The 25,891-nt window shown below is 53.1% G+C and overlaps 4 protein-coding genes across 4 annotated transcripts; 2 read left to right on the top strand and 2 right to left on the bottom strand.

Moving 5' to 3' along the window:
- Positions 1-1,237: 1,237 nt before the first annotated feature.
- MIND_00906900 (ML domain-containing protein) lies at positions 1,238-1,976 on the top strand (the record flags this gene model as incomplete). The annotated part of the gene is made up of 5 exons (XM_037365709.1): positions 1,238-1,385; positions 1,434-1,546; positions 1,599-1,678; positions 1,733-1,824; positions 1,873-1,976. The coding sequence occupies exons 1-5, from the start codon at positions 1,256-1,258 to the stop codon at positions 1,974-1,976; spliced, it is 519 nt and encodes a 172-aa protein (XP_037217121.1). The 5' UTR covers positions 1,238-1,255.
- A 356-nt stretch (positions 1,977-2,332) lies between these two features.
- Positions 2,333-4,555, bottom strand: MIND_00906800 (MYND-type domain-containing protein; the record flags this gene model as incomplete). The annotated part of the gene is made up of 4 exons (XM_037365708.1): positions 2,333-2,865; positions 2,915-3,059; positions 3,116-4,444; positions 4,496-4,555. 4 exons carry the CDS (start codon positions 4,553-4,555, stop codon positions 2,333-2,335), a joined length of 2,067 nt encoding a protein of 688 aa, XP_037217120.1.
- Positions 4,556-6,559: 2,004 nt separating this feature from the next.
- Positions 6,560-8,365, bottom strand: MIND_00906700 (F-box domain-containing protein; the record flags this gene model as incomplete). The annotated part of the gene is made up of 1 exon (XM_037365707.1): positions 6,560-8,365. The coding sequence occupies exon 1, from the start codon at positions 8,354-8,356 to the stop codon at positions 6,560-6,562; it is 1,797 nt and encodes a 598-aa protein (XP_037217119.1). The 5' UTR covers positions 8,357-8,365.
- A 3,768-nt stretch (positions 8,366-12,133) lies between these two features.
- MIND_00906500 (uncharacterized protein) lies at positions 12,134-12,719 on the top strand (the record flags this gene model as incomplete). The annotated part of the gene is made up of 3 exons (XM_037365706.1): positions 12,134-12,374; positions 12,423-12,562; positions 12,609-12,719. 3 exons carry the CDS (start codon positions 12,134-12,136, stop codon positions 12,717-12,719), a joined length of 492 nt encoding a protein of 163 aa, XP_037217118.1.
- Positions 12,720-25,891: the final 13,172 nt, after the last annotated feature.

Genomic DNA, 25,891 nt, shown 5'->3' with positions numbered 1-25,891 from the left:
CCCGCCTCAACTCGACAGCCGAAGGCACGCCCAAGATACAACATGCGTTGGAATGGGAGGATTAGGATGAGGGGTGGCATTGCTGAGGCGAGGAGAACTTGCAGAAGAGTAGCTTCCAAACGGCTGCTTCTTCCTTTTGGCGAGTTTGCTCGGTGCGTCAGTCATTCCAAGCACAACGAAGTCGGCCTCATACTTGGCTTAGACAGGCTGAAGAGCAGATTGGGGGTCTTTTTACACCCGCCGCAGTCGTTTGGAGTTGGCCCGACTCGAATTCGCCCGAAACTATTTGTGTTATCGCTGGACACTGCTTCCAGCTTGTCTTTTTGACCCAGAAACGTATGCCAGCTCTCGGCTGTCCCGAACTCGACTGTTCCTACCGGAAGTGGTACAATACAAGGAGCCAAATCTGTGCGTTTTTGCCTTTTCGTGAGGATCGTCAGTGATATTCATTCCAGCCCCGAAACCACCTTTCCCCTCTCACCTTCAAGTTCACTCATGTCCTTCTATATCGGCCGAATAAGCATAACCACACGACCCATGCACTTTCACTGTGTTAACTAAGCCGCCCTCGTCAATACGTATTATACCAGAGGCCGTTTGTGGCCGGCAGCGTACATTCTGTGCGATATCAGTGCGTGAAAACACTATCCCTGCTTCCTCGTCGTGCTGATACTAGTACTTAGTAGCATGAGTTCCGCTCCCTTTCGACTACACCTTCCGGACCAACAAGCTTCATGTTAGGCGTTTTGACTCTTCCAGAGCCTCACTCCTGTTTCGCGCCAACGCGCGTTCCGCTTTTCGAATCACGCCCTTTCATACGCTGTGATAGTACTAGTAGAGGGAGGTTCGTCTGCATCACGGCGAAAACCAAGAAGAAGGGACGGCATGGAGGTACATGTTCCTGCAGTCCGCTTCGATCTGGCATAAAGTGGATAATTTAAACGAGAGTCATTCGTCGAGCAGAATTATAAGCGGCAGACATTACCTCGAAACCAGCAAGGATTTGAGAGTAGGCCGATAGATACTTAATAAAATGAGCTATTAGCCACCAAGAGACCACTTCGGAACTTGAAGCTTGGAGCCTGTCATTTCGCACTATTCAGGTGCTTCAATAAGCACAATACCAGTAAGGCTTAAGCAGACACACCAACAAAGGTAAAATATCAGCGCCGCAGAGTATTCGGGAGCATCACCTGATCACCTTCCTTTCCAAGCCTTCTCGAATGACCGACGTCACTTCCTCCTCTCGACCACGATGTTACGACGCTCCCTCGCTGCTCTGCTCTTTGCCAGCCTTGCGGCGTTTGCTGTGGCCTTACCAGAGTCCCAACAGGCTCTCGGTAATGTCCGGACTGCTCCAGACAGCTGGGAATACAAGGACTGCGGTACGCGATAAGAGAGAGACGGACCTTTTTCTCATGGTGTTCTTGCAGGAGAGGACTCGGATGCGGTCCAAATAAAGTCAATCACCGTCTCACCGGACCCGCCGAAGATTGGGTCCGACTTGACCGTCACCATCGTTGCCGACGTGAAGGAGACCATCGAGGTGTGTGGGCTGCTCCGCCTCGTGCTCTGCCGCTGACTTCGCGTGTTCTCAGGAGGGCGCGACGGCAGATGTGCTGGTCAAGGTCGGCCGTATCAAGCTGCTAGAACAGAGCTTCGACCTTTGCGAGGAGGCGTGCGTCATGTCGTCCCACCTGCCACAGGCCACTGACTCATTCGCTTCCCCCAGCCGCAAAGCGAATGCCTCCATCTCTTGTCCCGTGGAGCCGGGCCTCCACACCATCGAGCAAACAGTCACTCTGCCCAAGGAGGTGCCCAAACGTGCGTCGTCATCTCAATTCAGTTCTTCCTTGGCCTAATTCGTCGTAGTGAAATACGTTATCAGCGTGAGGGGCTTCACTGTTGAGGAGGATAACATGGCGTGTGTCGACTTGACGGTGCAATTCCGGCCCTTCTTCCAGTTCTGGGAGTAGTGCATTCACTGGGGTCGAATACATGATCGACGAAGAGCTTTTACACGTCCGTTTCGTCCGTTTCATCCAATATCTCATGTGTACCTTAGTAGTTACGACCCATTAACAACAACGACTTGTTTTGACTACCTCTGACCGTCTTCACCTCCGAGCGACTGTTACTTGTCGTGCCGAATGTCTGCTTTATCCTCGTTCGAGCGCTTTGGACTTCCTGGCCAGGGCTCCATCTGTCTAAAGCAACAATGTCTTGGTGCAACTTTAAAAAACGCAATTAACATTCAGCGATCCAAGATCAAACTTTCTGTGCACTGAGTACTAGTACAGTTATCAATCGGTCGGATTCAGTCCTTACATCTCTACTGGTGAATCACTCCCAGTGTCCCCCGAGGCGGCGAGCTCCCCCCAAATGTTTTCACCAGCTTCATAAAATCTGCTTCCTTGGTTAAGGGGCCCACAGCCCGTGCTGCTCGGAGGGCCGCATCCTCCAAAAAAGACATGGTCATTCGCAACGGGACGACGAGGGTGTACTTGTAAATCCCGACTGGGACGATCATGATGTGGAGCACCATCCGCCCGTTACTCCGCCGGGCGCGGTCGATCCAGTCGTCCAGTGTGGGGATGTCGCGGAGCAGCTCGTCCCGCAAAGCATCGCTTAACTCGGTCGTGGGTTTGATTATAATTTGGTTGATCTTGGGCAAGCCCTCCCGGTAGTTTACTATCGTGAGCATAACAGGTCGTGGGTCGGCACCCGCACGGGAGAGTGTCTTCACGGTTTCAACACGGCTAAAACTCCCCAAGCAGTGAAACTCGGGTAGGTTGTCGCGGTAGAATATGTGCAACGTGATGCGGAAAAACGCAAGTTGGGCGCGCGAGAACATATTGTGCAAATCTGAAATGTGGTGGTGAGAACGTGAACTAGATAGAGGGTAAAGACTAACTGGTGTATTCCACTTTTGAGGCTGCACATGTTAAACGGTGGTTGCCGTCGCGCCAGTCACTCTTTTGGCATATCTTCGAGCAGTACCGGCGTAAATAACAGCCCGAGCATCGTTTGAAGTTTTCCCGTTGACCGATGCGGTTGCACTGTTGGTTGAGGGCTCGTGAGCTTAGAGGTAAAAAGAAGGTTCGGTCAAGCTCACAGGGGGGTGATCACAAGCGGCAGCTTGCTCCAGCAGTCGCTGCCAGTGGCGACTTTTGACGAGGATTTCCTCTTGATGTGAAGCCCATTCTTTTAAAGTAGCATAGATTGGAGCCAGTGGCGAGGCTGGATCATTCAAGGTTTTTTGCAGACTGGACTTTTCAATCGCATCCAGAGACGCGCTGATGAGGGGGAGCGTGGATCGGTACAGTAGACCGACGGGTACTTGACTACCCAAGAATCTCGTCAAACTTCCTAGCAGCAGCTCATCCGGAAGGAAACGCGCGGTTTCGAGGATAAGAGGAAGAGCGTTGAGGCGGAGTGCTAGACGCAGCGCGCGCGGACCGGTAGATATGATAATATTCGTCACGTCGACCACTGTGCAGAGTGTCTGTATCGGAACACTGGCAGACTGTGATTGCGAGTCGCTATCCCGTTGTAAGTCCATGACGGTGCTCAATATTCGAAGGACGTGTGACATAAACCCATGTGCGAGTAGCTCGTCTCCAATATTTCGGCGGAGCGGGTCGCGTTGCATCATCACGGTGTTTGCGCGGACGAGCAATAGCAAAGGATGAGACAGGGCAATCACAAGACTGGGCGTGTGGGTGCGGATAAGCGGGAAGTTGTCCCATATGAACTCTATGTGGGCCTTGATGAGGCGAACGAGACTGTCCACCGTGCCACCAGCAGCGCCAATAAGTATGTCGAGTTGCGTAGGCGAGTCAATGGATTGTGGAGACAGGAGTATGCAGTTAAGGACGAAATCGATGTCGGCATCGGGCGTGGCTCGGACGCCCTGGGACCAGGCACTGATGAGGAGAGAGAGGAAGGTAGGTGTTGTCCAAAGCTCGTTGGTCCGCTCGTCACTATGATCCGTTAGGTTGTCCTTCATCCATTTGCTTTCCACCAGACGACCAAATCGCAGGAAGGAAACGAGCAGCTGTGAACGAGAGAGGTCACTCTTCACGTTAATTATGCTTCTGAGCATGTCGTCCGCCAGCAGATGGTCGTGGAACTTGTGGATGAACTCCACCCATTCGATGACGAGGGTACAAAGTTCAACTATTTCGCCAGGGAGCTCTTCCTCGGTGGCTGACATGAACAGGCCGTGTAGAACTATCAATGCCCTTCCGATGCAGGCCTTTGTAGTCTGCGAAAGTGTCTCGAGCTCGGCGGCAGGTGGTATACGTGTAGGATCCAGAACGGCAAAGAAAACGGCGGAAAGAGCAGCCCGAATGCCGTCGTCGTTCACGGTCACAAAGCGATGGGTGAACTTCCGGTATTCAAAGTCGGTGCAGTCGGGACGGGTGGCGGCAAGTGCAATTTCCTACTTGATTTGTGAGCCATCACAGATTTGAAAGGCATAAACCTGGCTTACTCTGAGGGTGCTTGGCAGCTCGTAGAGGCGCTTGATTTGCTGGTGAACGAGTGGATGCATGCTGGATTGTAGTGGGTCGGATTAACCTGAGCGACGTGTGTGCACAGCCACTTCTTCCTCTTGTCTTTCGCCCATCGTTCGCCCACCACTTTGCAATTGCCACTGTCGCAAAAGGCGCAGATACGCATGCAACGTCGTCAGTCGCCTAAGGCACGAAGTCCGCGTTGCTGTCGATTGAAATGTTGGGAGCGTAGAGCATTGAGTGTCGTTAGACTGTTCTCGGTGAGTGAATCCGTTCCTTGTGCAGCAGCACGAGCTCCGGATTCACCATGCTTACCCGCTCTTGTCATCTGCAGAGTCGGCCTTGAAGCTCCCAACTGGTGTCGGTACAATAGGGCTCCTGGATGGACAGTCCCAAAGGGAAGCGGAGGTGTAACACGACAAGTGTCCTGGTGACTGGTGCGCGAAACCACATTTTCTCGTGGTGCTCTGGGCTGACTTTCTCCACCTTCAGATCCTCGTGAGCCTTGTCGTTGCCGCCATGAACTGCCACACTCCTCAACGCGTAGGCAGCAAAACGACAGACCGCTGTTGTTATTACTGCACTGGATAGACGGTGCGTCTACGCAGTGCTCGTCACGAATAGTTTCCGAGCAGATTTTTCAGATGGTCCCATTTCGGAAGTTCACAGATTGCCCACGTCGATTCTCCACGGTCCTTCCTCTCGAATTCTTCCTCCACCCACAACGACACATGTAATAATTATGATTATTATCTGCCTCAGGGCAACAGAGGCATTCTAGCTCAGGATGCTTCATTCATCCTCGCAGGTCATCATAACGTGCCACTCCAATCGTTAACAAACTCGGCGCCATTCGGAGTACCTCCTTGTTTTGCCTAATACCCAATGCAAGGCTGGTGTTTGGACTAATGAGCAACCACAAATCCCGGAGATGGACCTATCCAGCTCAAAACCACAACATTGTCACTGGGAAATGGGAGAACTCAGAAGACTGCCTCTGAAAGAGCTTTCGCGTGGATAGCCGAATTGCGCTTCGGTCAGAGCCCGACATTGAGCTCCAACCTCCACACCTCCACACGCGCATTTGACGCAGGATGAAGAGACTATTTGGGTTTTGGGTGTGTGGCGCTTACCTTTTCTTTCGCTTGACTTATGGTCGCCGTCTATCCTTGTCATTTAGACATCTTAATGCTCTTAAACCCTCGCTTGCTATTCACAAGGCTATTTTGTCGCTGAAATCGAAATTTGCCAGAATACTAGTGCGTGAATGCACTTTACCTTCCCAACATATCCTGACACATACCCAGCTCTTCTTCCGGATAACACGGTGGCTCCTCCATCCTTTCTTTTTACGTTGCCACGCAGACGACGCGACAAACTTCGCAACAGTCGCCTGTATCCGGAAGTCGCGAGTCCTCTTGGATGGAGGCCACAGTCTCTAAAAGCGGGCTTTCGGACTTTCTATGACTACTATCTAGCTCCGCCTAATGGTTTCCTTCGTCTCCACGCCCACCAACGGCCGATCCGCCACCCAATCCATTCCCCATCTTGTCTGTCCTGAAATGGAAAGTCACGTGCGGGCTTCCAGCCAAACGCTTCGAAGTATTGCAGTATCAAGTGGATCTCTCTCTGTCGCACACAGAGCCAATGTTGTTATGCTCTTTCGCCCCTTGATTCGACCTCAAAAGCCATCTTTCGACGCTTTTCTGTTGCGGGACATCATTGGTGCACCGCTGGAGCTGGACTCAGCTGGTGGTGTCGAAATGTGCGCTGCATGTCTTTCATTCACCTTTGTAGTGGATACTGCTGTTTTACAGTCATTCTGAACCTTCCATTCCCAGCTAGACCCCGTCTACCTTCATGCTATACTGATATTCTACAGTATCTTCTTTGCGCTACTATGAATATTTTATCTCATTTGAGACATTTTGCTCCCATTTCTCCATTGCTTCTTTCCCCAACACTTGTCTTTTCATTGTTAATGTTGCTTCTAATGGCTTACTTTACTTGTTCTCTCTGCTCCTCCATGTCCTACCTCCCAACTACTTACACCCAGAATCATACTGTCCATCCATTGTGAACCGCAGCCCCTGCCGCCATGCAGACCCCATTAGAAGCCTCGAAATTCCGTCGATATCCTTTTGAACCCACTCGATATTTGTGCCATTCGCAAGCTTGCTGCCTGTGCTGTCCTTCTCACTGGGAGTGCACAGCTCCGCGCGGAAGACGAACGGGTGGCTGGTCCCGGCCTTCCTATGTCCGCTAGTACGATTGTGCTCGGCGCGCAGTGCAAGAAAAGCGGCCAGGAGCGCCTCAGAGAACTGGAAATATGACGTGAGCCCAAGGTAGGCGAGGTTGGGCACGATATATGGGGCGCAAGACAGCGCGTGTAGGGCCCCGTCATTCAGCGCGAAGCTGAATATGCCTTCAGACACGACGATGTCCCCGATAGTAAGCTCTGTTAGACACGGGGTCTGCTGCAGTGCGTCGAGCAGGTCCGTGGGAGTTAGCAACACCTTGAGCAAGCTTAGCGAAGTAAGCTTGGGAGAGCGCGCAACAAATGCGGAAAAGACGGCCGTCTTCCAAAGCGATGGTGGCCTCGCAGGTGACCCGTCAATGTACAACTCCTGGACAGAGGGCAGGTCCAGCACTTGTAACAGCCGGGTGATGAGTTCTACTGTTCGCGGACGAAGATGCCTGTCCCTGAGTTGTGTGGTGAGCTGCAACGCCCGGATCTGAGACCGGAGAATCGGCTGCGTTGGCCAGTGCTTGAACGCTGGGTCATATCGCTCTTCGAGGTCTGACAAGACGACCGTGCAGTATTCGGAGCAGTGCTCAATGAATGACAATACGGAGTACAAGGGTCCTTTGTCGGGTGGGTCGAGATAAGGCGTACGATTGGCCAGCTTGAAGTGGACATACACAAGCTGGGCCCACGGAACAGATGGAGGTACATCTTGGAAGGTGAACCTCCTCAGCGCCGGCACCTCTTCGAACAGGGTACACGCTGCCCAGAAGTCCACCACCTCCGGTCGCTTCGGGCTTGATACAGACTGCGCTGCTAGCTCTAGGTCCTCCAAGATGGGTAACCAACCCTGAATATGAGGCTTGACGCCAAACTGCCACAAGGTTCTGCAGTCGAGTGTGAGTTTAAGGGACCTCCACCGCGTTGACTCTGCGCATATCCTCTTCATATCTGCATCGCCGGCCTGTGGCACCGCTCCCTGGGCATTGTTGGAGCTGGACCAGTAACTGTCATGTGCTGGCACAAAAGTAAGCGTCAGCGGCGTCTCTTTTGCCGCTTTCAACACCAGCTCCATGAGTTGATTTCTGACTCCCATTGAGCGAAAAGTGATAAAGGAATGCGAGTGGTCCATGTTCACCACAGACCAGATCAGCGGTGAGTCGGCAATGGTGATGTACCAGTGATAGCAGACTTTTGAGAGGATCCGCCAGGATATCTGCAACATGTTGGCGATATAGACCTCGTTGCGATATTCTGGCTTCGGCACGAAGTCGACACAGTGCTTCAAGATCGGGAGCAAAAGCTCAGAAGGCAAGGCGCGGATGGGGGACATCAGACTCGCCACAGCAGCCGAGTATGACTGGATGCGGCTCCGCTCGCTCCGCAGGCCCTCGAGGATGGCTTGGACTCTGTCAATCTCTTGATCATATTTATCGACTTCTGGCTGGAGGGCAGCAATGGCCATGCGCAGTCGATGGGCCTCGGTATCGGATGGGTAGGCATTAGCGCGTAGGCTATTGAGCAGCGAGTCCATGTCTTCGGTGCTGGGCAGGAGCATCGATGTGAAGTACGCGTTTGAATCTTCGGGCGACATATTGACTCGTTTTGGGGGGAAGACCTGCCATTGATGCTGCGTGAGACTGTGTAAGACTTGACCCTCCAGCCTATGACTCTCACCGGAAGAAAGCAACAGTTATTGCGGGAGTTTGAAGGACCGACAATGGAAGGCGGAGGCAGGAAGCAAAACGATCGATCGATGTGTCATCCGGTAGCCAGCACGATGCCTAGGATTGTGGGCATCGAATATTTCCCTCCTTTGCTAGTTATTCATCAGCGGAAAGGACATGGAAACACGAATAGAAGTCGAATGGACAAGTACATGCATTATTATAGTAGGAAATCATGGAAAGTACATACAGTATCGTGAGTGTAGGTATGACGGGCCAAAAATGCATTGAAGAAAGAGCGTTGGGAGGAAGAGAGGAATTCCATCGTTGATGAGGCCTAGATGGGCCATGCCATGGCGAAAAACGCGCTTGACATAAAAAGGTTCCCCGGACGAGCGTCAAAGACAAGCACCGAGACTTGATCATTCCAAAAATGCGCTTGAAGACAGATTCGCGTGTAAAAATAGCATGGAGGACTTGTTATTTCATGCGTGGTCGTCTGGAGCGAATGTTGAGTCGATTCTGGACTAAGTAATAGGTATCTTCGGCGGAGACCGTGTCAACGAGAGTCTTTCCATTGTCGGAGGCGTCTGCAAAGAATTTGGCATTGAGATGAGGTTGTGCGGCAGCACGAAATACGATCGATAGTGTCCCAAATCGCACATGCGCAGAGCGAAAAGGTTTTTAATCGACAGCGTGACTGTGACGAGGAGTGACGGTGGAAGAGAAGGGCGGGTGTCGCTGGTGTAGTCGATGGCGCTGGAAACAATTTGGCGATAGTATATGGTTTTGGTGAATAGTATATGGCGCTGGTTAATGACTAGGACATAGGGAGGCGAGAGGACGGGAAAGGACGGGAAAAGCTCCTCGGAGTATGAGCCGACAACCTGCAATGCTGGAGAGGGCGGGGTATGGTGGTGTTTTTTTAACCCTGTGGTTACCCAGCATTATATAGGTCATGAGTGCGAGGACAGTCAGCGGCGATATTCCGTCGCAAATATTATGAGGGGCTCGTATTTGAATGGAAGGACGCTGGCGCTGGGAGAGGCACGAGGTGGGGAGGTGCTTGAGCGGAAAGCACGGTGTTCTGAATAACGAGGCTGTTGGGCTAGAATTGGCGCGTGTCGAGGAGGAGAGGAGATGTATCGAGGGAAGGATAGCGTCGAGAGGATGGGTGGCTTGACCAGCAATGACACGGCACACGGCACAGCCAGTGGGGAAAAAGGTTGGGAGGAATAGCGGTATGAAAATAGTTGTATGCCTTCCTGCTGGCCCGACAAGAGGCAAAGCAGAAAAACTGTTGATAGTCGAGCGATGGTGAAGCACTGCTTGCAGTCGGTTCCCGGTGTTCGGGTCTGTCTAGAGACCACGCAGGAGCCCTGGATAAACTGTCGGTTGAGGAAGCCTTTTGGAAGAATTCTTTCTGGACGCACCAAGCAACAGCGAAGAAACGCTGTGGCTGACTACCACATCATGCCCCGTCCCAGCACCCCTTCCCACTTGAAAAACGGGTCGCCTATCGCCTTTTATAGCACGAGTTATACGTATTCTTCTGTTGTACAGCGAGGAAAGTGCTGCTGGAATCGGAGAATGAGTGCATGCGGCATTCGCTGAAACACATACCAGCCCATTCAAGTTGTTCCTTAGCAAGTGATTCCGCCCGGCGCCGCCCTAGTACGGTATGGGGAGCTCAGCCCGTTGAGACAAGGGGCCAGATTAATCGTACTTGTGGTGGAAGTCGCAGAAGAAGAGATTCATTGGTGGCTGTGACAGCTGTAACGCGCGACGGACATGTACGAAGACTACGACTACAGCGATGCCGCCCATTCTCTCTCTCTCCTTCGTGGAGGTCCCCAACGCGACCCTCCTCTCAGCAATGCCGCCATTTTGAAGCTCAGAGAAGAGGCAGAACGGGTCAAGAATGCAATTGATGAGCTTAAAACCCAGCTACAAATGCTCGAAGATCGTCTCGAAGTGCTGCAAGACGACCTCAGCACCGTGGTTTACCCTATTAGCACGCTCCCTGCCGAAATTCTCTGTCACATATTCGCGGCAGCGGTGTCGTCTACGCCTTCCCTCGAAATCAATCGCCTACTTTTGCAAATTACCGCAGTTTGTCAACAATGGCGGCGCACTGCCATCGCGGACCCACACTTGTGGACGCATCCGTCCTACTTCGTCGATGGCGACAGGCGCGATCGGCTTGCCGAGCACTTCTTGCAACGCACGCAAGGACTTCCAGTGGCGTTCTCGATTCCAAACAAGACAAGCTTCAGCGGATATACGCTCCCTGAGTGCATATTTGTTTCTGCTCCACAATGGGAACATGCATCTCTGTCAAGCAACAAATGGCCCTATGACTGGCCTGTCGGCTCAGGTGCCATTGACTTCCCTCGGCTGACCAAATTCACTTTCGATGTCTGGAGCCCCATAGGACCAAACGAACGCCCTGTCCACATGAATGCTCCACTGCTTGAGGAGCTTTCTATCAGCACTCACAGCTTTCCATTACCACTTTCATTCCCCGCACATCACTTGCGGAAACTCACGATGCTGCGTGCGGCAACATACCGCGATACACTTTCTCTCCTTGCTGGGTTGACAACCTTGGAAGAGCTGTCACTCCCTGGACTGTACCGAGAGATGGACGTAGCATCTACAATACACATGCCACGCCTGTCGATCTTGTCGTTGTTTGGAGATGACAGCTCGTCCATCCTCCACCATCTCCTCTTGCCCGCCTTGACAACACTTCATATTTCTGAGCTCGATAATTCCAGCATCGAGTTCGCCATTGACCCCTGCATACAGCGCTATGCCGCGGATGTCACCTCTCTAACTCTGGCGACACCGACAACCTATGATGCGTTCAGCAGTCTTCTTAGCTCACTTGTGGCCCAGCAGCTCAAATCTCTAACGGTGACACTATTCGACATGAAAACTGACGAGGCGCGGAAATGTGCTGCGGAACTCGGCCAACTCCGCATTCTTCCCGCCCTTGAATCCTTCACCCTTGTTATCCCAGGTTCCGAGTCGGGCCCCGTCAACATCTGGCCCTTCTTGGACGGGCTTGCGATGCGCGCTGCCAACGCGCTTGTCGCTGGCGCACGGAGCGAGATGAAGCTCGCCCGCTTCATCGTTGAGTTTGCGCCGTATGGGATTCTACCAGGGGATCTCCGCGACTTGGAGCATCTTGAGAGAAGGCTGGGCCTCAAGGTATCGATGCCAAACGGCCATCCAACGCGGAGAATATGGGAGTCCAGAGAGTTGAAATGAGACGAGGAAACATTGTTGTGGGATTCGTTTGACTTAACGGGTTCAAGTTTGAGGTGTGGGATCTAAGTACCTACTCCGTATTGCGATCGTGCGATCAGAGCTGTTACAATAATTCGAGGGTCGGTTTCGGCACGTCGCAAGTTGATAACACAGAACAATGTTCCCAGTTCTCTAGTGCCATTGGCCCAAAAAGTGCATCGATCCACATGATGTGATTCTCCAGGCCCCCAGGCCCTTGTGCGGGTCTCGTATTTCCTCATTGTCGTTGAAGGGGGCAAAAAGTGATCATGAAAACGGCCCGTAAGAGCATCGGAGTGACGTAAGTAACGACACTGCTTGTCTTCAACCACGACTGTCCTTTTCTTCCTCCCGAAAACAATGCAGCCGAATAGCGTTGGAAATACTTGGGAGATGTATCGTCCACTGGCATGTCGATGGGTCCTACGACGCCTCGGTCCCGACTCTTTTCGCCACAACTGACGAGTGGTCGGACTTCAATGAAAATCGGTCCACATCACAATCAACCCCAACGCGCTAGAGGGCCGAGTCCGACCCCGATGAACCCAGTAGTGGAGAGCTGCCGCGGGGAGAGTGACTTCGCCATTGAGTCGGAATTGGAGAGAGGAGCAAAGAGCCCGGCCAAAGCAACGACCTTGGGCAATATCATTAGTGTGTCCTCTTCCTCCCCTCTGCCTCGTTTAGCTCACCTCTCCCCAGTCTGCGAACGTTGCGAGGACGAGAGGGACCACTGTGAACCGAATTATCGTGCATTGCTTCCTGCCGCTACCCTCGGGTTCCCTGTTGCGGTTAGTGACGAACGACTCGGAAGTTGGAACGAGAGCGACAGCACATCAAGGGTGAGGATCCATACACTCTTATTATCTCGGACAAACAACCATGCAGGCCCGCAGCACCGTTGAATTTTCCGAATCCCCCTTCCTCACACCACCGGATGCCCGCCCACAGCGCACAATGACCTTTTGGCCCCTCATGATACGTCAGGCACACTCTTAACTTCCCCCTCAAGTCAAAACTCTCTGCCGTTCCAGACTGCATCACTAACAGGTGTCTTCGAATGCGTTTCTGGCTGGCGCCGAGCGAGACTGGCGTCTTTCCCAGACTGCATCCATAATTCAAGCCATGCTACCACGATTGTCTCATTCGCTGCGCTATGGGAGAGGGCGGCGTGGCTCTGGTTGGGCTCATTCTGCGTCTGCATTTCCGGTTGTCCACTTTTTCCCAACCGAACAACGTCCACTCTGAGCCAGCGGCAATCCACATGCCCAGCGTCTGATACTGGAGCTCTGTCGGTGGCGACTTGCAGCTGGCAAGGAAAACACATCCAAATCTCGCCGGCGGGGAACGCTGCTGTGCTCTACACTCTCATGTATATTGCCCCGGTATGCTACTCTCGCTGCATCTCTTACTCTTTCTGACACAGTCGCAGATTCGCAGACCCGAGAAAATGTCCTCACGCGGTGTCACACGTCCCGTGACCGTGACAGGCGGCCTTTTGACTGCCCTCGTCCTGCGGCATGTGCGCTGCAGAATACACATCCGTTGCGCCACATTCTTCTCAGCCACCTATTACACGGCTCACACCTGCCATATCAGCTCCGTTGCACTCCGGGGGACCACGTTATCGCTGTGAATGTCGTTTTAGGCTTCAAGCCCAATTTTCTCTCGGCCTGGTCATCGTATGGCCACCGGAATTGCTTTTCGGTGGTCGTATACATGCCACGCAGATTATCAGCCCATTTCTTGCTTCGACTTCGAGATTTTTTTGAAATACTCTAGTTCGGGGAAAACAACGCCATCTAGCTCCCGTGTTGTCGCTATCGGCCATTGTCGCTCTCTTGAATACGCTGGGTCCTCCTGGTAACTACCCTGTTTCGTTTCTCCTGCCTCCAGCTGATTCCAATTCCTAGAATCTGCTTACTTCTCACTTAATTTGGGCCTCGATTTCCCGCCGCTGCAGTACAAGTGAGGGGATTTGGACCACCAGTAATTCTCGCCTTACCCTGGCACACAAAGAAAAGAGATGTTACAAGTCTGGCCCAGGATGATTCCCCTTCCGCCCATTGTGCCCATCAACAACCCTCGCCACAGGCCGTCAACTGGGTCGGCATGCTCCCCTTTCTTCCCCATATCACAATCCAACCGCCACAAGGCTCTCTGAGCTTCTCCTCACGCGAAATCCCGCTTTTCATCGTCCTTCGTGCCGCAGTCACGTCCCACTGTCAAGGAGGGCAACTTTCGAGTCTTCATCCCGATAGATATGATTCCCTCGACACGATCTACATCTGGCCTGGCACCACTCTATGGCGAAACATCAGTGTCAAGCTGGGTTATCCTTGGAAAGGTCGGCGGCGGGCTCGTTCGTGCAGGTCGCTCGCAAATGACCAAATGCGCTTTTCGCTCCTCATAACTGGTCTACTCTACAAGACGAGGGCGACTATGTATAACCGGAACCTCGCACCGCCTCTTTTGAAGACCTGGAAGGATGGCGTCTCTGCTCTACGCTCAGATTGAGCCCGAAGCAAAACTTGACTCAAGCAACGCGGAGTAAAGAAAGCGTGGCAATGTCCTATGACGAGACATTTTACTCGCAATATAAAAGTAGCATAGGCTGCATAGTTAGAACACGGTCCGCATATACACCGAAAGCATACACTAGCACTGAGCGAGACCAGTTCATTATGATACATGTATGACTGCCGTATAGCCTACTTTCCCTGTTTATTGCGCACCGAGTCTGGGCCCGTCCGATCCTGCTCCAGTGTTTCCTCGAGCATCCGTCGTTCGCCGCGGTCCTGCAACCCCACATGCTTTGCCGCCAGTTTCTCCGATCCACCTGCGACGTCACCATATCAGTAACTGAGGGAAAAGAAACAAGCAACGAGCTACCGACCTCTCAAGCTTGCAGATGAGGTCGGCTCGCCCTGGAACACCGTCCTGTTCGACGGGTCCGTCTCGCGGTCGAAGTCGGGCCCAGTTATACCGCCATTCGCAGAACGGTCGAGTGGTGATTCGTCTGTGCCGGAGGTGCCAAACGTGTCTGCGTTGTTCCCGTGGGCATACAGGTCGGCTCTCTCTGTAGACAACATTCAAGACAAGAATGGCACGAAAAGAAGGGAGACCTACGTTTGTACTCTCTGTCGACGTTGGTATTCGAGGTCATGTTCAAGTTGTATGGGTGGGGTAGATGTGGGGGGTCGCTATTTAAGACGAGCGGAGAGTGATGTCATTTGCGACTCGACATCGGAGCGTGGAGCGCAAATACAAGTAGTGGACAGCTTCGAAGAAGGCTACAGTAGAGTAATGACGATTGGTAACCGTCACCCAACGAAGTTCGAGTGTAGCGGGACACATGTTATTTCGTTGATAGTCGCTGGTCGCGAACGTCAAGTCGATTCTGGCCCAAGTAATATCTTCGGACCGTGTCAACGAGAGTCTTCCCATTGCTGGAGGCGTCTGGAAAGAATTTGGCATCGAGATGAGGTGGTGCTGTAGCACAAAACACAATCGATGGTGTCCCACGTCGCACATGGGCAGAGGGAAAAGGTTTTTGGTCGACAGCGTGACTGTGACGGGTAGTGACGGAGGAGGGAAGAAGCCGATGCGAAGCGTCGCTGGGGCGGTCGCTACCGCTGAAGAGGCTTTAGCGAGAATGGATGGTCTTGGTAAATGAATAAGTAAGCGAGAAAACAGCTGAGAATGTCGTTCATGGGGTGGAAATGGTGAAGGGTGTTTTGGACCAGAGTAAATAGCAGCGGGAAATGACTTCGGCGATGCGATGCAAGGAGGGGAACCAGTATGAGGACGAAATGAGTTGAGGAAGGGTTATTTGACGCCTGGGGGGGATGATGGAGAAACAAGATACGCTTGCTGCAAAGCCGTCTTGTCGAAGTCTATTGCTGGGGAAAGATGAATAAATGTGGGTCAGAGTAAAGGCCCAGCACGTACCAAGGAGGCACAGTTCTGAGGCGCTTTGTATCCCATAGGCCCAGTTTCTTCTCCCACATCTGTGGTGTGGTCGTGATAGAGGCTGTGCGTCGTCGATACAAGCGGGAGAGATAGGCCGTTTAGAAATTACCGGAGCTGGTATTTTTTGCAGCGTTTCAGCCAGAGCTACCGTTAGCAGACGTCTGCGAAGAAGATGTCAGGACGGAAGAAGGACATAATTCACGGATATAAGAGGACGGACCAAATGACCTATCATTCAATCCTTCAGAGTCCCTCATTCGAAGGGTCAGGGCACATATATATGCGCCAGCGCCGACAGGAACTGCTATTGGTCTGAGTGGGAAGTCAATACTAACGGGACACCGCTGCTGGTGGAACACACCGAGATCGTAGAGCATGAACGCCGAGTACGGTGTCTGGTGGTTGAGAGAGTCGATTAAGGACGAAGTCGCGATGCGCAGTGGAAGAGCAACGGAAGAAGGATTTGATTCTTGTCACGCTGTGACTCAGTCCCGAATTTCGAGACCGATCCTGTTACTGTACAAGGTTTCGTCTCAAGACGGAACAGTTACCCAATTGATTGACCCTTCAGTCCCACATGTTTTGAGCCTGGAGGGATTTCCCATTGGTCCTGGAGGTCCATCCGCCTTCATGCCTCCAGGTGTACCTTCATATGCCCTGCAGGCAATTTATTTGCACCTCCAGGCATTTCAGGCTACTTGCCTGTGGGCCAATTTGACTTGAACCTAGAGTACTTTTTTGAATGAGACTAAAGGCTCAATATCAATAACCCTCCAGTATGCTTGTATTTCTTACTGGAGTTTATTTCTGCTTATACCTGGTGGTACAATAACTCTGGGCCTTGAGGCTTCAGCCAATATCACTCCAGTGTCACTCACTTAACACTTCAGGTAAGAATGTTCTGTAACTCCAGTTTATTATTGATATCCTCCTGCAGTTATAACCTCATCCTCTCGATTCAATATTCACACTCATGCCTGAAGGCTTTTCTGCAGTGTCCCCAAGTTATGTGTTACATCTCGTAAATTTTTTCTCTTTCCTCCCCTTTCCTCCTTCTCTTATGACGGTTTTTAAGCCAGGTCCGCCTCCTCCCACAGGAACTGTATGTAGCCTTTGCCAGAAGGGGACCATTCTATTCTCTATCAAGATACATGGGACATATTCCGACACGTACAAGGACCAATATCTGACCAAGGTCGGATTTTTTGTCTCTCAATTATTTGCATGTGATGCTAACGATTTGAACCTGGTCAGTGTTCTCGCGCATACGACGAGCGCTCCACTGCTTCCTGGTTGACTGATGCTGCACTCAATGCGAAATGTGACAGACTTTGGCTTGACACCTATCTTCAAAACCCCAAGGTTCTTTCACTACACCATTACAGAATCGTCTGACCATTTTTAAAGCCAGAAACTAGTGTCCCTTGCTTTTGTGGAGGTCAACGCAATTTGACCTGTACTCACTTTTTATGCCGGCACTGCTGCTTTAGCAAGTTCCTCGCGGATGCCAGTCATGTCTGCAAAGTTGGCACCCATACTGAAGCGCCTAAAACCCCTACACGACGCGGTCTGTCTTGTTCCATACGTCTCTGTGTCTTAATGAACAATATAGGTCAATCCACTCCTCGTACTTTGCGTCATCCTGTTCTATTTACCCCTTCAACAACTACCCCGTCTAAAGTCGCTTCAGCTCCGAGCGTAGCTCTCTCTGTGGCCACTACCTCTGATAGTCCAAGCCCGGAGAAAATGTCTATGTCGCACGTCTTTTCGTCAAATTCAACCAGTGGTACCTTGTTTCAGCCTCCAATCCAGTCAGAGCATCGACGGAATGTTTCCAATTATTTTATGGCTCCTACGGACTACATTGCAGCATCAGTAGGAGCTCCGCTGCCTGCACTTATGACTCAGCCGGCCCAATCACGCCTGACACGGCTTGAAGAGGTTCGTGCGGCAGAAAAGGCGGTAAATATAGTTTGGTATTCGGTATGTTTTGGATACCTATTTATCTTTCAATATTCTAATTGTCACTAGAACGTATCGGGAGAAAATCCTCCGCCTCGCCATATACTTGCTCCTGCCCCCGATCTTCCCTTGTTTAAACCAGCCTCTTGTGTAATCCTTCAACAGGTTACAGGTCTCAGTGCGGCAGAACTGGCAAATTATTGTGTTGTAAGCGAGAAGACAGGAAATTGGGAGGCGCGTGGAGTTGCACTTACGACAATTATTGCTCAGTCAACCATTTTCCTTGGCCCTCTTCATTTGCTCGGCTCACCATTCCTTCCACCTGAGAGTCAACCACAGGTGGCAAAGCGAGCAGTCTCTCCTTCGCTTATTGACTCACCCGTAAAAAAGATTCGCAGTTCAAGGTAAGGTCAATTTTGAAATCATGTTCATATTTATAATCCTACTAGTGCAATTGTATCCCAGGCGGCTCTCTCTGCTCTTTTGCCTTTGGAAACCACAACATTACCCACTACTTCCTCTCTGGCCTCGCCCTCATCAAAACAACGACAGCCAGACATCTCACGGGAACAATTCGAACGCTATGAGAGGCTTATTGGTACGGCAGAGTATCACCGAAAGAAAGAAATCGCCCGGAAAGAGGTACTTGGCTATACACCAGCCAAAGCTACTTGGTTTCGTCAGTATAATAACTGGAAAAATAACACCCTTTAATATTAATTAAATAATATAATTTCCAAAAACTTTGGCTGTTTTTTTTTACCGTGCTATAGTCACATCTTTCAAAGCCACCCTCTTTGGTCCGCTTTTTCTCTACGCATGGAACGTGCACAACCAAGTGTACAAGAGCTCCAGAGCTGGGTAAATGAGGGTGCACTGTCAAGAGTTGACCTTGTAACCTTGGCCACGTACCGCTTACAGCCCAACGCCCCAGCGCAACGCACGACCCGCAACCCTCGTCTTGGACTACTGCCCAACTCCGAATTATGCCAGCTTTTGGCTGAACATGGATTTGAATACCATTATCAAACGGTTACCCATGGCGTCTGGGACTTGCCTCCCGTCGAGAAAATTTTGAAGGGTCTTGTACAAGCAGGTTTATTTGTGCTTCCGTCCCAGGTAAAGCATATTATACCTTGATGTCCTGGGAACTGAGTATTTTGCCTTCGTCTCAGCCACATGTAGAGCAAGAACAAGGAGAACAAGGGAGTACAAGTAACGAGCAAGATGAACACGAAGATGACCAAGGCTCTGATACCGGAAGCCGATACCAATGAGCACGAAGTTGGAAACAGCGAGAACGAACACGGCGAGAACAACAACGACCATGAAGACGAGCACAATCATGAAGACGAGCACGAGCACAACCATGAAGACGAGTGTCAGGGGAACCCCCGCTTCGGCCTCCTTCGGACCCTCCGAACGCATCCGAGGCGCATCCGACCGGCGCCCCCTCGGACGCTCCGACCCACCCCGACCATCGTCCACGGCCTCCTTCGCCCGCACAATCACCGATCCGTCAAGACCCTCCCAACGATCACCTTGGGACAGAGCCTGCGACGCCGCTCAGGCCTTCTGCGCTCTACGTCGGCAGTTACGGACGACCAGTATATAGTTGGCGCCCTAGCAGGCGGACCCTTAGAGTTTCTTCTCTTTGGATCCTCCCCTGCTAGGTCGGTCCCTCCGTGTATTTCCCGTAGCTTTTATTCACGCTTTGGATCCTCCCCTGCTAGGCTTTCGTCGGAGTCTCCAGGGTTGCCCTTACAGCAGAAGAAACTCTCTACGGGATTAACCGGTCAAGATTGCCAGGTTCGGCGCGGACTCAGGCTCGGAGTACGAGTCAGTACCCCCCTCGTCACCGCCCCTGCCACTTGACCCCTCCTCCTCTGCTCTTGTCGTCTTTACGCCCGCTATGTCTACCGGAGCTGCTCCGGACGCTGACGCGCGCATGGACGCACTTGAGGCGAAACTAGACAACCTCACCAATCTCCTCACCCACCTTGCTTCCCAGGCTTCCGCTGCCGCACCACCTCCGGCAGCTCCCGAACCGCCTTCGGCATCTCCGAATGCCCCCGACGTGGATGCGTTATTTGGTGACATTACTGTCGCCTCAAAACTGGTCTTACGACCAAACCCCCCGTTTGCGTTTAACGGAGATCGCAAACGCGGCCGCGCCTTCCTATACGCGGTCAAAACCTACGCTCGGCTTGCCCCGGAGGCCTTCGTAGTTAACGGAGAGCCGAGCGAAGAAAAGGCCGTCCGCTACGCCATGTCCTATATGGCGGAGGGACCTGCTCAGCAATGGGCAGAGCGTCATGGGAGCAAAAACCCCTTCCCCTTCCCTCGGTGGAGCCAGTTCCTCTCCGAGTTTCGCCTTCGGTTCGTCGAGGAGAACGAACAGGACCTCGCGCTCGCTAAGTTGGAAAGCGGGTTATCACATGGGAACGCGGGATGTCTACGGATATACCGACGACTTCGAGGACTTGATGGACCTCGCTGGCTTCAAGACGCTGTTGGTTAAGGTAACCAAGTACCGCCACGGACTTGACCCCTTGATCAACAACGGCATCACCTCTTCGAACGACCCCCAGACCTCCGTGACTATCTGGGCTGGCGCACTCGGGCTTTCCGACAATATGAAGCCCTGGTGCGAGCGAAGCTCATTAAGGGAACGGCTACCCCGCGGACCGCCCGGGAGCCGCGCGGCGCCTTCCCCATCACTCGTTCGGCAACTCCATTCCCCATCCGCCCGGTGGCCGCACCTGCGCCACCCGCGGCCCGCCCCCGTCCCGGTACCTCCGGCTCCCGTCCCTATGGAGTTGGATCGTACTAGGGCTCGGGGCCCCTCGTCGAGCCTGCTTCAGATGCGGCGACCCCAATCACTTGGCTCGGGACTGTCCGCTCCCCGCCGATGTTCGCCATATGGACATCCTCGACGAGGTGATCCAGCAACTTGGCGATGAGATGCTGGGAGAGCTACTTGCGCGGTTGTCCGACACCGCGGCCTTAGCAGAAGCGCATTCGGAGGCTCCGGCAGAGGATTTTGTCCCCCGCGACGAGTGACTGGTGTGCCCTCGTTCGCGTCCATAAATCGTTTCACTTGTTTGTATGATGAATCAACTCCCTTGCCTTACAACGAGCCTGAAACGAAAGACGCACCCCCTGCCCCCTCCGAAGCCCCCCGTTCGGATTCGCCGACTTGCCTGGGAGAAAAAGCTACCTGGCAGTTATACCATCTCTGCCGCTCCTGGCGTTAACTCGCTGCACCTCCCCCTTGAACTTGAGTCCACTGCGAACGCGCTCAAGCTCTCCCTCTCGGGTCTGGTCGACTGCGGAGCCACTTCGGACTTTATCGACACAGAATACGTCAACCGAAACAACGTGCCAGTCCGAAATCTCTCAGTACCCATACCGGTCTACAATGTCGACGGCACCCCCAATGATGCTGGGTCTATTCGCCAAATCGCGGACCTGGTCCTACGATACAACGGACACTCCGAACGCGTTCAGCTGGCTGTAACCCACCTTGGGAAACAGGACTTGATACTCGGGTACTCCTGGCTCAAAAAGCATAACCCCGAGATCAACTGGGAAACAAAGGAGGTGAAAATGAGCCGCTGCCCCGAAGCTGCTCCACCTGCCGCGACGAGGAACGGACCGAGCGCTGAGGTTCGCCGCCTCCGACTCCTTAAATCGCGCTTACTTGCGGGCGCCTTCCCCACTGTTTGCGCTATCGATATCGCTGGCCCAGACGATGCCGACGACGAACTCGGAGCTCCTTCGGACCCTCCGGAGCGCTCACCAGACCTTGACGACGACGAGCATCTTGAAGACGGCGACCGCATCTTCTACACCTCCTTTCGCCCAATCGAGGAGATTCGCTGGGGAGCACCGTGTCCCAACGCCTTGCAGAGGCCTTCGCCCGTAACTCGGCCCCCCCCGGAGATTCCGGACTGGGCCAAGGAGTTCCAAGACGTCTTTGACAAGGAGTCCTTCGACACGTTACCAGAGCGGAGGGCTTGGGACCACGCTATCGAACTCGTCCCCGACGCGAAGCCCGCTAATTGCAAGGTGTATCCGATCTCCCCCTTGAACAGCGCAACTTGACGAGTTCATCGAGGAGGGACTTGCCACAGGCCGTATCCGCCCCTCGAAATCTCCGATGGCTTCCCCCGTCTTCTTCGTTAAGAAAAAGGACGGAGGACTTCGGTTTGTCCAGGACTACCGCGCCCTCAACGCAATGACGATTAAGAACCGGTACCCCCTCCCGTTGATTAATAACCTTATCAACAGGCTTAAGGGCGCCCGTTACTTCACCAAACTCGACGTTCGCTGGGGCTTTAATAACGTCCGGATTAAAGAAGGAGACGAGTGGAAGGCGGCCTTTCGGACCAACCAAGGGTTGTTCAAACCTTTGGTGATGTATTTTGGCCTGACGAACTCCCCCGCGACTTTCCAAACGATGATGAATGACATTTTCCAGGATCTCATTCTCTCAGGAGACGTCATGATCTACCTCGACGATATCCTTATCGCGCATTCGGACCTCCGTAAGCACCGCGAGATCGTCCGCGAAGTCCTTCGGCGACTCGAATGCACAAGCTGTACCTTCGCAAGGAGAAGTGCGACTTCGAGAAATCGTCAATCGAGTACCTGGGGGTTATCATCTCTCACAACCACGTCGAAATGGATCCCGTTAAGGTTGCCGGAGTCTCCGCATGGCCTCCGCCCGAGAACAAGAAGGACGTCCAGCAGTTCCTGGGGTTTGCTAATTTCTACCGCAGGTTCATTCGGGATTTCTGGCCCTAGCGCAACCCCTCTTCGCGCTCACCAAGAAAGACCAGAAATGGGCCTGGGGAGACGCCGGACCGCCGCCTTTCAAGCTATCAAAGACGCGGTCGTCTCAGAGCCCGTCTTAGCGATCCCGGACGACTCCCGGCCTTTCCGACTTGAAGCAGACAGCTCAGATTATGCGACGGGGCGGTTCTTTCACAACAATCCGCCCCGGACGGGAAGTGGCACCCTGTAGTGTTCTATTCCAAAAGCTTAAATGATGTCCAGCGCAACTACGAGATTCACGACAAGGAGATGCTCGCGATCATCCGCGCACTCGAGGAGTATCGGCATTTCCTCGAGGGCGCCGCATCCGGTCGAGATCTGGACTGACCATAAGAATTTGGAGTATTTCCGAAAGGCACAGCACCTTAACCGTCGGCAAGCCCGATGGTCGTTGTACCTTTCCAGGTTTGACTTTACGCTGCACCACGTCCCAGGTCGCCAGATGGGCCGTCCCGATGCTCTCTCTCGCCGGCCCGACCACGGTATCTCCGACGACAACTCGGATGTCACCCTCTTACGCCCCGAACTGTTCCACGTTCGCGCTTGAGGGCCGTCACCGTCTCTGGGCCTGGCTCCGAACTTGTCCGCGACATCAAGGAAGCGCTATCCGGTGAGCCTGACCTAGAGGAGCCCGTCGCGAGGTCAAGTTCGGGGCCCCCGCTCATCACGTTCGGACGAGTGGGCCGTCTCCAGCGACCTCCTGTACTTCCGCGGCAAGGTTGTAGTCCCTAAAGACAAGGACCTAAGGAGGCGCATCATCGAGCTCTGCCACGATACGCGAGTCGCCGGACACGCCGGGCGGTTCAAGACCTTAGAGTTGGTTTCGCGCAACTACTGGTGGCCGCAGATGTCTCGCCATATCGGACGCTACGTCGCGACCTGCGACTTATGCTGCCGCACGAAGGCCCTCCGAAGGCTTCCGCATGGAGAGCTCCATCCGACCGAAGTCCCGCCCGAACGTTGGCACACTGTCACTGTAGACTTCATTGTCGAGCTGCCCGAGGCCCATGGGTATGACGCGGTTATGGTAGTGGTCGACGCCCTCGGAAAGCGCGCCCACTTCACTGAGTGTCATACGACAATAGACGCGGTCGGAGCTGCCCGCTTGTACTATCGGAACGTCTGGAGGCACCACGGAACCCCGAGAAGTACATTTCGGACCGTGGCTCGCAGTTCATCGCTGACTTCACGCGAAACTCTGGCGCTTAATTGGCGTCAAACCGGCTACCTCCACGGCTTACCACCCGCAAAACCGACGGACAAACCGAGCGCGTTAACCAAGAGCTCGAGCAGTACATCCGGATCTTCACCAACTACCAACAAGACGACTGGGACGAGCTTATCCCTGCCGCTGAGTTCGCCTATAACAACCACGTTCACTCCTCCACTCAACAGGTACCCTTTATGACGGACACTGGCCGGCTTCCCGAATGGGTTTCGAGCCAGGCGCCCGCTCAGAGTTGGAGTCGGTAAACGAGTTTCGCGATCGGATAGCTAACGGCGTCTCCGAGGCAAAGGCCGCACTCGTTAAAGCCAAAGACGAGTATAAACGGTACTACGATCGGAAACGTTCGGACGCTCCGAAGATTCAAGTTGGTGATAAGGTTTGGTTGGACGCCTCTGACATTAGAACGACTCAGCCCTCCGAGAAGTTCTCCCACAAGCGCCTTGGACCGTTCAAGGTGCTCGCAGAGGTTAGCAAAGGTGCCTACAAGCTAGACCTCCCCCACGTTACTCCAAGCTCCACCCCGTCTTCCCCTTGTTAAGCTCGAGCCCGCTCAGGACGACCCCTTCGACGGACGACCCGGCTACGACGAACCGCCCCCGAACTAGAGGACGGAGTTCCCGAATGGGAAGTCGAGGAAATCTTGGATGCCAGGATAAGGTATAAGCGTCTTAACTATTTCGTCAGGTGGAAAGGCTACGATGCTTCACACGACTCGTGGGTTCGGTTCGACCGTGTCTTTGCGCCAGACAAGATTGCGGACTTCTATCGGAGATACCCGGGTAAACCACGGCACATCGCCTCAGCAACCTTCGACTCGCTGCCCTTCCGTATTATGCGTCGGGGACGCCGCATTCAAAGGGGGGGTGATGTCAGGGGAACCCCCGCCGGCCTCCTTCGACCCTCCGAACGCATCCGAGGCGCATCCGACCGGCGCCCCCTCGGACGCTCCGACCCACCCCGACCATCGTCCCACGGCCTCCTTCGCCCGCACAATCACCGATCCGTCAAGACCCTCCCAACGATCACCTTGGGACAGAGCCTGCGACGCCGCTCAGGCCTTCTGCGCCTACGTCGGCAGTTACGGACGACCAGTATATAGTTGGCGCCCTAGCAGGCGGACCCTTAGAGTTTCTTCTCTTTGGATCCTCCCCTGCTAGGTCGGTCCCTCCGTGTATTTCCCGTAGCTTTTATTCACGCTTTGGATCCTCCCCTGCTAGGCTTTCGTCGGAGTCTCCAGGGTTGCCCTTACAACGAGCACGAGCACGAGCATGGAGAAGAGCTAGATTCGGTGCATTCACGAGAATCTTCAGAGGCATTGTCCAATGGTCTAGTTGCCAGTGAAGGTCAGAGAGCCACGTTGCTTGCAGTATGTGAGAGAGCTGAATCAGATAAGCAACTATTCATATCAAACTTCAAGTCCGTGACGCCTTGACCAAATATCAACTTGGACCTGTCTTAACCGCCCAACTCCCCTTCACCTTTGGTGACCAGTTCAACCGGCAGCGCATTCCTTTGGACTCCGTCACTTGAGCAAGCTAGGCTACAACGTTCCAATGCACCAATCAGATACATGTAAGCCTGGGCTTGGAGATGTCGAAGATCGGTGTCATTGGTAAGAACGGTCAAAGTTGCATGATCTAGACTCAAGTCAACAACAAATAAGCTCAATAAAACGAAAGAATGTACCTGCGAGCCAAGTTGGTTCATTTTGTAAAATTCTTTCCACCATATACACTACAATTGCGGCATTCGGACCCCAATTTTCCGTCTCCCCTTTACCTCTAGACGACACATTGATAACTCTCCTTGCCCCTCATATTGCACTACCCTGGCATACAACCTCCATTGCCGGCACCGACCAGTTCTTCCTTGCGCGTATCGAAAATATGGCTATTCCAACCTTTGAACTAAGCATCTGTGTTATGCGACGCAAAAAACCATGCCTTGCCTACTTTTGTTCCACTTCCAGTACCCAAGAAAAAACGAAAACGTGGTGATCAACCCACATCTTCGCGTAAACGTGAACGCAATCGCAGTGAACAGGACCTAGTTTTAGAACAATGGGGCAACACACCTATCTTTGACGATATACGACAAGCCTTCTTCAACAAAAGCACGGAGTATCCATTGCGCACTGTGATGGAATGGGCAGTTTGGATTTACACAGCCA

Source organism: Mycena indigotica, assembly GCF_014461135.1.
Source record: "Mycena indigotica strain 171206Taipei chromosome Unknown Mind.scaff0008, whole genome shotgun sequence".
Taxonomy (NCBI): Eukaryota; Fungi; Basidiomycota; class Agaricomycetes; order Agaricales; family Mycenaceae; genus Mycena; species Mycena indigotica.
This window is presented reverse-complemented; position numbering and strand designations above follow the sequence as displayed.